The 16,186-nt window shown below is 27.9% G+C and overlaps 1 protein-coding gene across 1 annotated transcript; it reads left to right on the top strand.

The window, feature by feature from the left end:
- Positions 1-759: 759 nt before the first annotated feature.
- On the top strand, positions 760-12,038 carry LOC120068439 (mechanosensitive ion channel protein 10-like). The gene is made up of 5 exons (XM_039020205.2): positions 760-2,290; positions 7,720-7,843; positions 7,929-8,222; positions 9,692-9,894; positions 11,419-12,038. The coding sequence occupies exons 1-5, from the start codon at positions 1,083-1,085 to the stop codon at positions 11,690-11,692; spliced, it is 2,103 nt and encodes a 700-aa protein (XP_038876133.1). The 5' UTR covers positions 760-1,082; the 3' UTR covers positions 11,693-12,038.
- The last annotated feature ends 4,148 nt before the right edge of the window (positions 12,039-16,186 follow it).

Here is a 16,186-nt window from a genome sequence, read left to right as displayed (position 1 = left end):
ATTAGTTCCACTTAGTGTTAATATGTAGCAATCGAATTCCTATAGCTTCAAATTTGTAACAATTTAATCATTGCCATAAAAGATTTTGTCAAAATTAAATATTAATTTTTATTATTTTTTTTTTTTGCAAATGTATTAGATTAAAAATGTGAAGTGGAGAAATTGAACCTCGGATCTGTAGAATGATAATACAAGCATTATGACAATTGAGATATACTCATTTTAGACCCATTTGTACATAAATCAATCTTCAATTATTTTTGTTAAATAGTTAAAATGATTTTCAATTTTTAGTTTTCAATTTTAGTATTATGATTATTAGTTTGTAATTGAATTAAAAAGAAAAAAAGAAAAAGAAAAGTAGGAAATGAGAAAAAGGGCAACATGCATGGGATAAAAAAAATAAAAATAATTTGGTTTAAATGTTATTTTCGTCCCTGAAGTTTGAATCTCATTCTATTTTGATCTCTAAAATTTTTAAAAAAACGTTTGTTTTAGTTCTTAAACTTTAAAAAGATGTTTATAGCCATTGCAATTAAAATTTTGTTAAAATTTCAATGTAAATGCAAGAAATCCCGAATAAAAAAGAACTTTCAAATGATACCATACAAAATTACTTTACCACCTTATTAAAGATAAACAATAGATCTTTTGACGTGGTCAACTTCTTTGGTATCATAAAAAAAATACAAGCCATCTAACTATTTTGCTAAGAAGTTAACAAAATTTGAATAATATGGATTAAAACAATCATTTTTAGAAGTCCAAGAACTAAAATAGATATTTTAAAAAGATTAAGGAGCAAAATAGAATAAGATGATGTGACTGATTTAGATCAAATAATTTAATTTAAAAATTGCCAAATGTCAAAATTTGATTGACGGACTATTTTTTTCAGAAATAAAATCTCCTGCTTCGTCGTCAATAGTGGCTTTCGTCTTCACATTCAATCATTTCATTTTGGCTTTTTAAACCACATTTTACAGATGTTCCTCGAGATATCAATGGCGTTTCACATTTTCCTCTCCCTATTATAAATTTCCATTAGCCACATTCAGTTCAGAGCTCACTCCCCCCATTCCATGGAGGTCCGCAAATCAGACAACGACCATCTAGTCCTCACCGTCGACCCGCCGGAGAAGGAACAAATCTCACCCTCTCCCACCAGTACCAAAACCCTCCGCCGTCTCAACTTCTCTAAACCAAAATCCCGCTTCGATGAACCTAACTTCCCCCATTCCACTCCCAGAACCATCCCTGAATCTACAGACCTCCTTCAACCTCCCCTAGAAGAAGACTCCACTTCTTCATCCTCATCTTCATCCTCTTCCTCCGAGTACGAAGACGAAGAAATCGGACCGGAAAACGAAAACGAAGGCAAAAGTGGACGAAGACGGAAAAGGAAAGGAAAGCGGAAGAAGATCAATAAACGAGTATTAATCGAATGGATATTGTTCCTCACCATAACCACTTGCTTAATCTGTTCCCTAACACTCGAATCGCTTCAAGAGAAGCAGATTTGGAGCTTAGAGGTCTGGAAATGGTGCTTAATCGTAATGGTGATTTTCTGTGGGCGTTTAGTTTCGGAATGGCTCGTTGGAGTCCTCGTCTTCGTAATCGAACGAAACTTCATGCTCCGTGAACGCGTCTTGTATTTCGTTTACGGCCTCCGCAAGAGCTTCCAGAATTGCGCTTGGTTAGGGCTAGTTCTAATCGCTTGGATGATAATGTTCCCCGACGTTCACCAAAAGAATAAAGTCCTCCTAAAGGTCTTCCGATTCTTAATCGCCGTCCTAATAGGCGCCACCGTCTGGCTCCTCAAGATCCTTCTCGTGAAAGTACTCGCATCCTCGTTCCACGTCGCGACGTTCTTCGATCGGATGAAGGAGAGCGTGTTCAACCACTACATCCTCGAGACGCTATCTGGACCGCCATTGGACGAGGAGGAGAGGGATAAGGAGATGAATCGTCGGCGGCGGTTGTTGCAGATGTCGAAGTCGCTGCCGGCGCGGTGGCTGGAGGGAGGAGGAGGGCAGATTCTGTCAAGATCGAAGCGGCAGGGTTCGAGTAAGAAGATCGATATGGAGAGGTTGAGGAAGCTGAGTTTGGAGAGGAGACCGTCGGCTTGGAGTGTGAAGAGATTGGTGAGCTATGTGAAATCGTCGGGACTGTCGACGATATCGAGGACAGTGGATGATTTTGCTAACGCCGAATCGGAGATTACCAGTGAATCGGAGGCAAGGAACTGCGCTCAGAGAGTGTTCAAGAACGTCGCTAAGCCCGGTGCCAGGTTCCTCTCTCTCTACATTTAAAAATATTTTTTCTCTCTCTACAATATAATTATATTTTTCTTTATTTCTTTTAACTTTTTAATCAATTTTTCGAACAGTTAATTAATTAGTGACTCACGTTGGCAATTTTCATTAGAATTATGCTAATGTAAAAAAAAAAAAAAAAAAAAAAACAAACTGATTAAAATTATGCTTAAAATATTAATTGTTATTAAATGAAATGTGACAATCTGTTAAATTTCATTTTCTATGAAAATTAATATTTAAAAGATAGATAATGTTGAAATGACATGGCACCCATTATTTTTGTCTTGGTGGCCATGCTTTATTCAATAATTTTGTGTAGATTTAAAAATAGCACTTTAGTTTGTACGTTGGTTTATTTTGATTTTTATATTTTAATTTTTTTTAGTTTTTATATTTTTTATATTGATTTATTTTGATTTTTGAACTTTAAAAATAACCATTTTAATCTCTAAAAATGAATGGACCAAAATGGTCATTTTTTAAAATTACATTGACCAAAATGAATATTTTAAAAGTAAAAGACCTAAATAAAATAAATTTGAAATTATATTGAACCAAAATGAACATTTTGAAAATATAAGAATTAAATTAAATAAAAAAAATAGAGACCAAATTAGTATCTAAACCTTTTCTCTTTTAAGGATAAGTTTAATTAAAATATAAATTTATAGTTTTTTTATCTCAATTTAAATGACTTTAAACGATATATTTACAATAATATCTATGGTATCATTTACAATAATATCTATAGTATTAGATATATTGATATATATCCTTTCCCTTATTTCTCTCTCTCTTTTTTAAAAAAAATTATTAATGTTTGATGGTGAATGTTGTTTCCTCTACTTTATCATATCTTATATCATTAAACCAATGAAAATATCTTTGATTCACAATGGTATATTTCATTCCATATATTATATATAGTGAATATGCTAGTTCCAATTCACCATTTTAAAAATTATATTTAAATATTGCTTGACAACAAATTATCTTTTGCTCTCCATGTGTATGTATATAGCCCAAGTTTCCTTTATAAACATTGGAAAACTATTTCTACCATTAAAGTTTAGCTAAGATTTTAAATCAGTTACAATTAATTTTATGGTTTTCTTTCTAATCCCCAATCCAACAGTTTATTTCTATGTTTAGATGTAAATAAGCCTCCAAAATTGCTGTATATAATCATGAGTTTCTGTTCATACATGTGGCTTTCTCTCTCTCTTTTTCCTCTTTCTCCTTTTCAGGGGAGGTTGATTGTAGGGGTTGATTACTTTTTCCATTTTTTATTTAAAAGGAGAAAAAGAAAAAGGAAAACCAATAATTCCATTCCCAACCAAATTATTCAAGTGTATAATTGAAAACATAATCTTCGCACAGCCCAAATAGAATCAAGTTGCTGGATTTTTTTTAATTTTTTTTAATTTTTAAAAACATTCTCTCAACTTTCATGGAAATAATAACTTAGTCCTTAAACTTTTATTTGTAACGATTTAGTCTCTATATTTTCAATTTTATAACAATTTAACTCCTAATCTTTATCTAACAATTTAGTTTTTGCACTTTTGAAATTGTAATAATTTAGTCCCTAATATAATAAAATTAATCAAAATAAGATGTCAAATTTTTAATACTTTATGATGAAAACTTTGTATTTTGTAAAAATATTAAGTCTCTAAATAGTCTAACGGTTTATTTAAGCATGAATTCTCATTAAACCTTAACATTAATTTCTACAGTAGAGAGTAAATCGTCAAAAAATTTTAAGTTCAAAGACTAGATTAGTACATAATAAAGTTCATTGACTAAATTGTTATGAAATTAAAAGTATAGAGACTAAATCGTTTGAAACCAAATTCAAAGATTAAATCGTTACTTATATGAAAGTTTAAGAATTAAAAGTGATTTTTAACAATTTTTTTAATGGTATATTTTTCTCTCAAATTTCTATTTTTAAGATTTAAAACCTAAAAAAGAAAGAGATTATTTCAAATTACTATTTCCTCTATATAAAGTTATTATATATATATATATATATATATATAAGGCAGTTTTATGCTAGCTTTGGACTAGAGTATATACTGATTGGTCAACATAAAAGTATTTGAAAATCTCTCATTCTTTTGTGCGGACCTACACGTAGGACAGGGCAGGACATAACTGTCCTTTTTTGTAAGGTTAGTTACTTTGTCCAGTTGTCCTATAGGTCCCACATCCATTTATTCAAATTTTTAAAAAGATTATGAAAAAAGAAAATAACAATTTGGTTATGTATTTGTTCTAAAAAGATGGTTATATATTTTGCATTTCATTCTATTTCAATTCATGTCCAATATTTTATCTCTGCTTCGAATAAAATTGAAGGTTAAAAACTTGGTCATTTAAAAGACACTTTTAATCAAAATTAGTTAAATAATAATAATAATAATAATAATAATATAAGGAAAAATAACGTGGGAATATGTTTCAAAAAAAATTTGAGGGAAAGTTAATTGAGTTTTTTTTCTTCTTCTTCTTCTTTTTTTCTTCTTTTTTTTTTCCCGCAAAATCAACAATTAACTTACATACTGTACTAATAGATGGATTTTGATTTATTGAAAGTAGAGAGACTAAATTAAGATATTTAAAAAGAGAAAAGCTAAAATAAAATAAGTTTCCAATTATAAAGTCTAAAATGATATTTTTTAATTAAAATATTTTTAATATTTATTTTAAAGTTTTTTAATAAATTAAATATATATATAGGATTTTTACTGTAATAGATACACAATTTCATACGTGAAAAGTATATCTTCGTTCCATTTTACGATCATTGAAAAATCGAATAAAAATTTCAATCTCCTTGATTTTTTTCCTTTTTTCCAAATGAGACAATCTCTTCATCTTTATGATTATTGAGTTGTCTTTTTTTTTTTTTTTTAACGGGGGATTGAACCTTTCGTTCATTTTGTATTAATTATTGAGAGTTAAATTATACATATGTTTTGAATCTAATTGTTTTCAATCCCACGTTTCCACAATCTATTTGTTCTCCCTTTTTAAAAGGAGGCTTAATCTATTCCAAAGAGTGGATACGAATTTTTTTTTTAATATGATCTTAAAAAATGATACATGTATGATGTATCTCAATAAACTTTAAATATAGAAACCATTTTCAAGAACTATTCTCTAAAAGTATTTTTAGAGAGGTAGAGTAGAAGTTTCCCCACCATTTTTTTTTTTTAATTTTTGAAAAGAGGTAGAGCAGAAGTTAGAACTTAGAAGATAGGTAAAATATATTAGAACCAAACAAATTAATTTTCTATAAAAGCATATCAAGATGTTGACTAGAAAAGACAGCTTAGCAGCTTTAAAAGAGCATGTCCTTGTCTCTTGACAGTACAATGCACAATGACTTTAATCTGTCCTCTTCCTGCCCAAAAATAAAACAATAAATTATGATGGAATTAATAAGCTTTTTTTTGGAGTAAAAATACATACCAACCATCGAAATTTGAAAACATGTAGTTAGGTAAGATGATATTAATAAACTTGTTTGAATTAATTAGTAAACTTTTAGAAAGAAAAGTTAATGGTTAGAATTGATTTTCGTATTTAATAAGTGTCCAAAGACTTAAATTAAGAATAGAAATCTAAAGATTTAAGTAAAAGCTGAAAAATTAACATTACTTATTTAAATTTGTATGTATGTTTTAAATTCGTTTTCTATATGTTTGATTGATTCAAGATTAGTGTTTGCATTTCTTAACTAGTCTCTTTCTAGCTTTATGTCAAGCTTACATCGCATGCCAACTTTTTGACAATTGTGTTAACCTTTTTTCTTTTCTGTCGGATTGTGATACTCGTGGAGAGATACGAGATATGCATTTTTTTTTTTTTTTTTTTTTTAAAAAAAAAAATTTAGAGCTAGTTAGATAACGTTTCCATTTTCCGTTTTATGTTTCTTGTTTCTTTTTTTTAGAACATGAAAAACGTTATATTTAAAAAATTATATTATCATAGTAGTTTCTACTTTTTTATGATTTATTCAAGTCACAAATCTCTTCCTTGCTAATATTTATCATAGTATGTGAAAAGGGCTATATTATATTTCTTAATTTTTTTTAAAAAAAAAACAATAAAATCTTATCAAATTTGTATCTGTAGCCAAATTTTAAAAATTATATTATCATAGTCATTATATTTATTATAGTATGTTTCAAGAAAATTATATTTATTATTGTAGCCCACCTCATTTTAATGGATCCACATGCCATTTACTAGCCACTTTATTTGGTTTAGTTTAGAATTTTTCTTTACTATTTTATTATTATGATGCTGAAGGAAAAGACCCACGTTACTGTAAATTTCCTTTTTTTTAAAAAAAAAAAAAATGGAGATATGATATGATAGGAGTTAGCACTAAATGTAAATGATGGTTAGAATTATATATTATAATATTAGAACGCTATTATAGTTTCTGTTGCAGTGAAATTGAATATAAAAAGAATTAAATTAAGGGACTTAAGAGTTAAGAGCTCTCTGTTTATTTTGTCAATGTTTTTTCTTGTTTAGTGAATTTGAATTTCTACTCAAAATCAATGCAATTAAGTGAAATTCTCCATTTTTACATACTTTCAATGTCGCGTAAGTTCATTAAACTTTAGAAAATATTTTATACGTGATTAAAATTTCAATTTTATGTCTAATTAAGTTTTTGTAATATTCACTAATGTCTAATGGATTTTCTAAAAACAAGTATAATATTTTTACTTATTCAATATTTTTCTTTTAATTTGCAAATTATTAAACACATAATTGAAATTTGGGTTGTTTTCAAATATAGGAAAATTAATTAAAATATTTACCTATAATAACAAAATATATCTGTGATAGACCACGATAGACTACCATCAGTGTCTTTCACGACACAGATACAAATAACAGTTTACTGTGATATATCATAGATAGATTGTGATCTTTTGCTATTATTTGTAAATATTTTTAACACTTTTGTTATTTAACATAATTTTTCTTGAAAATTTATATCTAGTAGAAATTCGACCTTCTCATTAGCACTTTTTATTAATTTTTTAAAATTTATGTTTGTTTTTTCCCATATTCGATCTATGATTTTTGCATGAAACATTTTTTTTAACCAAAAACACTGAAACCAAACTAACAAACATTAGAAAGACAACAACACGCTGCCGAAAACCAATGGATCCAAACCAAAAAATTCATTCTAACTTTTAAAATTTGGTTTGATTTTTTAAAACATTAGGAGAAGGTATATAACAAAAAAAAAAAAAAAAAGAAGTTAATTTTTAAAAACCAAAATGATTACCAAACACGACCTTAAAAGCTTCGTTTAAGAAAAAACAATTGAAGTAATCTTTGTTTTATTTTGATGCTGTTACAGATACATTGAAGAGGAAGATCTATTGAGATTCCTGAAGATAGAAGAAGTGAACACCATTTTCCCTCTCTTTGAAGGCGCCATTGAAACAGGAAAAATCTCCAAATCCGCGTTCAGAAACTGGGTGGTTTGTAAACTATCCCCATGCACCCTAAATTCTTTCAATCCCTTTTTCCAAATGGTTTAAATATTTCGACATGTCGTCATGGCAGGTCCATGCCTACATCGAGCGGAAGGCATTGGCACATTCTTTGAACGACACCAAAACCGCGGTCCAGCAGCTCCACAAGCTGGCCAGCGCCGTCGTCATTGTGATCATCATAGTCATTTCTCTTCTCGTCCTCGGCGTCGCCACCACTAAGGTCCTCGTTGTCATCACCTCTCAGCTTCTCCTTGTCGGATTCATGTTCCAAAACACCTGCAAAACCATCTTTGAATCGATCATTTTCGTCTTTGTCATGCATCCTTTTGACGTTGGCGACCGATGCGTCATCGACGGTGTCCACGTAAGTATATATTGATAAGAATATGAATATTTAGCTTCCAATCCTTTTGTGGGAAAGTTTCTGGATTTTAAAAGGTTTCTACGAGTCCTTTCAATGTTAGGTTTCTAAATCTTAAAAATGGCAATATTCTGTGTCCAATAAGTACGAAAACTTTAAGAAATGTTTCATAAATCAAGAATTTATAAAGACGAGATTAAAAGTTTAAGCATTGATCAAGTATATGATCAAAAGTTTAATATCTATCAAGTACCATATTGAAATTTTAAACTTCACTAACAAGCTTATAAGGCATTTTTTGAAGTTTAAAATTTTAGTAGCCACCAAACTATTTAATAAACAAACGACTAAGAGTGTGTTTGGTTTAAATTTTCAAGTCTTCAATTTTGAAAATGAGTCGTTTTCAAGAAACAGAATGTTTGACAACTCCTCAAAATAGCTTTTAAAACACCTTCAATATATATTTTAAACCGTTCTTATCAAAAGAGTTCAAATAAAAATGGCTTTTTTGAAAATTATTTTTTTCCTTTAGTCAATCCAAATAAGCCTTAAATAGATACTATGGAGTCTTTTGGATTAACGTTTTAGAATGTTTGGGAATGTATTATACTTTTTTATGCCATTATAAAGTATAAAATTAATAAAAATTAATGTCAACAATTAATTTTCGTTTGTTAATTTATTTTTATTACATTAAGTTATTAAATCAATTTTAAACCACTAAAATTTAACTAAAATTTTTCACCCACCTTCCAGTTTAATATATTTATTATCAATTAAATTTTTTGTATTACACATTTATATTATCATTTTTATTAAAAGTATTAGTAATTAATTTATATATATATTTATAGTTTTGTTAATTGAAGAGTTAATTGACGAATTGTTTAATGTCAATTATAAGCCTTGTATGTATATACAAAATAAGTTGATATAAACTAATTAAATAATCAAACAATGTTTTTAATTTTTTTAAAAAATAACTCTGATTATAGATTAAAACTAGAAGTACGAAAATATTGTTTAACTGAAAAAAAAAAAAAAACTTATTTTATTATCAGTTAATTAATTGATATTTTTTAAAGACTAATTAATATTTTTAATAAATAATTTATGATGTTAATATATTACCAATAAAAAGGAATTTAAGCAAATATAATTATGGTTATTCATATTTTTTAAAAATATTATGGTTTTTTCTATTAATTCATAACAATAGAATAAATTATTCTATTAGCATTATTAATAATAAATTAATTATATATGTCAATTATAAATTTAATTTAAATATATTTATAAAATTAAATAAATTAACCAATATATCAACACTGAAGAAAAATAAATAAAAAGAAAAGATAAAATTTTTTCAATAAGGTAGATAGATTTCAAAATTTACACTCTTAATCTTGCTTAATATTCACTATGTTGATTCTTGATAAGATAATAGGAATTGGGTAATATTTTGTTTTCAGATGTTTGTGGAAGAGATGAACATTTTGTCGACGGTGTTCTTGAGATTCGACAATGAGAAGATATACTATCCCAACTCAGTTCTGCTGACGAAACCAATCAGCAATTTCAGAAGAAGTCCCGACATGTCGGATACGGTTGATTTCACCATTGATGTCTCCACTTCTTTTGACAACATCACAGCACTCAGGAAGGCAATGCAAATGTAAGTATTTTCATCACCCCTTCTTCATTAAAAAACTCATTACTTTTTAGGTTTTAGAGATGGTTACACATTACGATTGAACATGATATGATTCAACGTGACTATAAATCAATAGTTGTAACATCTATTATAATTTTTATATTTTTTTTCTTAGGTTAAAAGTACAAAATTTAGTCTTAAAAATTTCATACGTGTGTCTATTTGGTTCTAAAACTTAAAAAATGTATAATGCCTTCTTAAACTTTCAATTTTGCTCGAATAGAAGCTTGAAATTTCAATTGGATAAGATAGGTCAATGACTTATTTGACATTTTTCAATAGGAGGATTTTTAAAAATAGAAAAATAAGGGAAGTTATTTACATAAAATAGCAAAATTTTAATCTTCTTTGATAGAGACTGATAGAGGTTGATAAAAGTTTATTAATATCTATTAGATGCTCGTAGAAGTCTAGAAGTATTTTCTTGCTAATTTTGTAAATCGTTTGACATTTTTTTTATCAATGAAAATTTTAGTTTTTAATATCTATAGACCTATTAGTTGTTGCCTTGGAAGTGTAGGTCCTAATGGACATAAATTGGTTACATTTTAAAGACAATATGTCTTTTAGATATATATAAAATTAAAAATGTAGAAAGCTATTAGACATTTTTACCGAGTTAGGACATTTTAGATGTAATTTAAAGATTATTGAGAATCAAATATTTTACACAAGGTTAAGAGATTAAATTTCAACTTTTAACTTATTTCTTCTGATTATTAAATTTAACTAGCCCATTTACGCTTTTAATTTTTAGTTTATATTCATGGTTAACTTTACACGTTAGCCTAAACGTGTTTAGGGTTTTAGGTCATCATTAGTTCAAATTTACGGTGCTACTTACTTTTGCTTTCAATATCAATAGTTTAATGTGTTGGACATTATATGAATGTTTGGACCCACATGTGAGAAGACAGTTGAAGAATAAAGTGAAAATAATTAAATTCAACCCAACTTCAATCTTATCCTCTTTCTTAATTCATATTATATTTGAAACATCAATGTGTTATTTAACTATATTAGTTAAATCATCTTGATGTGGATATTCAACCATCAATTTCTAAAATAATAATGTATGTCTCATATGCTAAACAATGTTTAAATTAAACATATGTACATATGTATATTCCTTCAATACTTTCAATAAAATAAAAATAAACACAATATGTCTAGCGGTTTTTTTTTTTTAAAGTTAATTTACCATAGCCAATAGATGCTACCATTAATTTTATTTTTAGTTCTTGTATTGAAAAAATTAAATTACAAATTTGGTGGAGAAAGTTATTAAAAGTTAAAATTTAGTTTCTACGATTTGATAAAACTTCACAAATAGTTCTTATAGTCTGATAAATAGGTTATGAATGTTTTATCAAGTTATAGAGACTTAAATTTTAACTTTGTCTGACGATAAGACACTCTACACTTAACCTAGTTAAAAATATTAAAATGAAAAAGTTGTGTTTATATATGTAAAATATTTTGCAGATACATTGAGAGCAAACCAAAGCATTGGAACCCAAAACACTCATTGGTAGTGAAAGAGATTGAAAATGTGGACAAGATGAAGATGAGCTTGTGTGTGCAACACACCATGAACCATCAAAACTTCCCTGAAAGAAACAACAGAAGATCAGACCTCATTTTGGAACTCAAAAGGGTTTTTGAGATTCTTGGCATAAAATATCATCTCCTTCCTCAAGAAGTTGTTGTCACTCAGTTCAACTTGACTAATGGCAGAATGGCGATCCCGTCTTCGTGAGATAACGTCTCTGCAAAGTCGATAATCTCGAAAGAAATCAGAAGATGCATTTTGATCATACATCTGTGATGTAGCTCTAGATGTATCAATCTGCGTTGTGACAGGAGACAACCACATTGAACGTTTTCTTGTTGTGAAAGGAAGATGAGCTAAAATAATCCTTCACTTCTCTAGGGGTGGCTTTCACAATGTATGTGGAAAGTGTGTATTTGGAGGATTAGTATTATTGTTTTACATCTTAGGGTATATATTTAGCAGGAAAAATGGAAATGTGTAAAATTTTCTTCAAGGGAGATTCTCCCAATCCTTTGATTTCACATAAAATTTTATGTTTCTTTTGCCTCTACTCATCTATATGATGTTAATTATATCCATTACTAAATATCAAAGTAGGTTTCAATGTTTTATTTTACTTTAACTTTTGAACTTTGAAATTTATCCCCAAAAATACTCTTGAATGGTTGTTGGTTCCAAATAAATATTTTTATTAGATCAGCTCCTTGGTAATTGATTCACTTGAGGTCAAAGGTTGGATCTCCGTCTTTATAATTATCTATACTATATGTAAAAGGGACTACAAGGGGTGAATCTTTCCTTTACTTTTTTGTCCTTATAATATTAAATGTCTATTGTCATTTGTTGATGGGATGTGACTATTTGAATGTATGTGACTTTTAAACTATTTTGCACTTTGTTGATAGGACGCAATTGTTTGCACTACAAGAATTTTGGGTTTTAATGTCGATTGAAAAAAGTGAAATCAGATGTATAATATCAGTTTTTTTTAAAATGATCTTTAATGTTGGTTTTAAACCGACATTGAAGATGGGCTACAATGTCGATTTAAAACCGACATTAAAGGCCTCTCATTTTTTTTATAACTTTATTAAAAAATATCTTTTTCATTTCATATCAAATCGTCTCTCTCCTTTCGCTTCTTTCTTACCAAACCCTCTCTTCTTCTTAGCTTGGTCGTGCGAATCACTTTCGATCGACGTCGTCACCAGTGTTGCTTGGATCTCCGTTGTCGTGGGCTTCTTCCGGTGGTGGGTTATCGTCGTAGGTGTTCTCCGGTTGTTTTTCCTCGTCGCGTGGGCATTGTTCTTTCGGTGATTGTTCGTCGTGGTTGTTCTTCGGTTGGTTTTCGTCGTCGTGTGGGCGTTGTTCTTCCAGTGGTTGTTCGTCGTGGTTGTTCATCATGGTTGTTCTTCCGGTGGGTCAACTCACTGTTCGTCCAGCTGGTTCTAGTCGTAGAGGTGGGTCGTCGTCGTTGATCTATAGATTTAATTGTGGGTTTTTCTGATCCGGTCGTCTATTTGCCCCATCTACTATGAGTCTTCCAATTCGGTCGTCAGCCTTGTAATTTTGTCAGATCTGTCGTCTCAACTCTGTTCGCAAGGTCCAGTGCTCGCTAGCCTTCCAATCTTCGAACTCCGGTTCGGATCTCTTCAAGTTTGTGGGTTGTTTAAGTTGTTTGCTTGAAAAGGTAAAATTTTATTTCATATAAATTTTCAATTTAGTAATTTAAAGTTATTTCATTCATTTTATTTTTATTTTAATGATTAAGCTTATTGAAATTTTGAAATGTTGGAATTAAATTAATTGAAGAATATATACTTGGTTGGTAGTATTGCTTGTTGTGGTTCAAGTGTATATCAAAATCCTTTTCTTTCAATTATATATAAACTAACTTGGTCTTACTTGGTTGATTAAACTCGATTTGTGTGGTTCAAGTGTTATTTCATTAGTTTTATGTTTTGTTCCAATGATTAAGTTTCTTGAAATTTGTTAATGTTGGAATGAAATTAGTTAAAAAATATGTAGTTGGTTGATAGTCTTGCTTGGTGTGGTTCAATTGTATATCAAAACCAATTTGTTAATGTTTTAAGTCTTATTGTTGATTATGGTTAAATTTACAAACTTATGATTACGTAATTTTCTCTTGTTATTGTTTGTCTTTTTGTAGATTAAGTTGCATATTTTACAATCATGGATAAGTCATGGATGAAAATGAATAGAATGTCAGTTGGGTATGGAAGTGTCTTTTAAGTCTAGTAGGTGCAATTAATGTTGATGAGACGTGTTTGTTCGGGTGGAGTTGATTACACATCGAACCAATATATTCATTCATGTACGGGTATGATCCATGTATAAACTTGTAAAAGTTATATGAAAAATTGAAAGACCATCAAATTTGAAAAAACTACAAAAAATATCTACATAAAAAAAATATAAATTAAATCACTTGGACTGACTTATACATTGATGCATTTTCGCATATTGCTTTCATGGACCTCTTCTCTTTTGATATTTGACTTCTTTTTCGCCACATCATTTGTAACTTAAGAATTATAAGACATGTGCTTTTCTTTGGAATATCAAAATTCTTTGGTGGCATTATATAATGATTCATTATTGTTACATTCTTTTAAATAATTTTCAGGTTCTCTTGAAGTTCATTGGAATGCAAGAAAATTCAAAAAGTTCTTCATAAATACGTTCTTTAACTTTCCTCCAAAATTCTATGTTCTTCGTCAATTTTTTTTTTTTTAAACTTAAGATGGTTATATAGCCGATGGCAAAATTTTATATACTATCTTGTCATTCCTATTTATTAGTATCTTGATCTTCTTCACCATATTTTGAAACTAATATTGAATTGAAAAGTTTGTTAGAATGTAGTAAATCAATCGTAATTTTGATTATATCTTGAAAAGTTAATAAGAAAATGACATAACAAAAATATAATTTTAGAGAGACAATATTTAGTAAGAAAAGAAGAAAGTATTTAGAGAGGGAAACCAAATTAGAAAATTAGAACAATTTTAGAGAGAAAATAAGTTAGAATGATAAAAAAAAATGTTAGGAGAGTAACATAAAGTATTTGAAATAATAATAAAAGAAAATTATGAGCAAATTTTATAGAGGAAATTTAGAGATAGGAGACATAAATTTTATGATAGGCGAAAAGTAAATAAGACATATAGAATCAATTTTTATTTTAAAGTTATTTTTTCATAATAAAATGAGTTAGTGTCTAACCTTTTATATAATTAGAAATATTTTTTTTTACGACCATTAAAGGTGATATTATTTATTTATTACATATACGAAATTTTATATAAAATAAAATTTTATTTTGGGTCTTTTTAAATATAAAAATATATTTAAAAATATTTACACTTTATAGCAAAAAGTTTCAAAAGCATAAACACTTTGAAATTTTTTGCCTATAAATTATAAATATTTTTGGAATTTTTCTATTTATAAGAATTTCTCTTTTATTTTTAAAATTTAAATTAAAATGCATGTAACACGTACTCCTTACTACTTGTATGTAGAAGATTTAAAAAAACAAATAATTTTTTGTTAAAATAAATGATAAAAATGGATGAATCTTTCCTACCTATTTGGATTGACTAGAGAATAAAATATATTTTAAAAAGCATTTTTATTTAAGAAAAATTTTTACTGATTGAAAAAATGTCAAACTATTTACAAAAATAGCAAAAAAAAAAAAAAAACACTGCTATCGACGTCTATCACATGGTATCAATAATAGACTTCTATCAGTTTCTATAACTAATAAACTTTTATCACCCTTTATCAAAAAAAATTAAATTTTGCTTTTTGTGTAAAAATTTCTCTTATTTTTCTATTTTTGAAATCCCCCTTATTTAAACTCTTTTGATAAAAGCTGTTTAAAATAAACTTTAAAAATGTTTCAAAAACTATTTTAAGTAATTGCCAAATAATTCAATTTTTTTTTAAAATGACTTATTTTCAAAATTAAATACATGAAAAGTTAATCTAACGAACTATTTTTAAAATTCTATCATTATTGTCTATACGAATGTTGCTTAATTAGTTAAAATAAATATATTTTAACAAAGAGGTCAAAAGCTCTTCGAAACTTGTTATAACTTTAAGTTCAACAACTATTTGTAATGTTATAATTTTTAAACGTAAAACTTGTAAATGAAATTTTAAAAGGGAAATTGGTCCTATAACACAAATTACAGATTAATTTGAACATATAGCAAAACACGAAACTTTTCAAAATTATAGCAAAATACATGGGTCACCCATGAATTCATTTTTCGTTAATCTTAAAATGCCCTTATAGTAGCTTCTTTAATTACACTGTAATTAATCCAACTTCATTAATTATACTGTAATTAATTTATCAAATTCATAATTTGAGCTCTAAGTACGGTGAATTCAATTTTTGTTAATCTTAAAATGCCCTTAACATAACTTCTTTAATTGCACTATAGTTAATCTAACAACTTCATTAATTATACTATAATTAATTATCAAATTCATAATTCGGACTCCATTTTTTTTTAGATAATCAACGTGAATTAAGTTCCTCTTTTCATGCAGATATTTTAGCATAAATTTTGTTTCTTAATTTGAAAATTTTCCAAATTTGCATCTAAAGAATATTCTATTATCAAATGTTGATTTGAATTTTCAAATCTCTTGTTATAT

Source organism: Benincasa hispida, chromosome 12 (assembly GCF_027475165.1).
Source record: "Benincasa hispida cultivar pf3 chromosome 12, pf3_genome.v1.1, whole genome shotgun sequence".
Taxonomy (NCBI): domain Eukaryota; kingdom Viridiplantae; phylum Streptophyta; class Magnoliopsida; order Cucurbitales; family Cucurbitaceae; genus Benincasa; species Benincasa hispida.
Note: the sequence above shows the minus strand (reverse complement) of the source record. Positions and strands in the feature narration are given on the sequence as shown.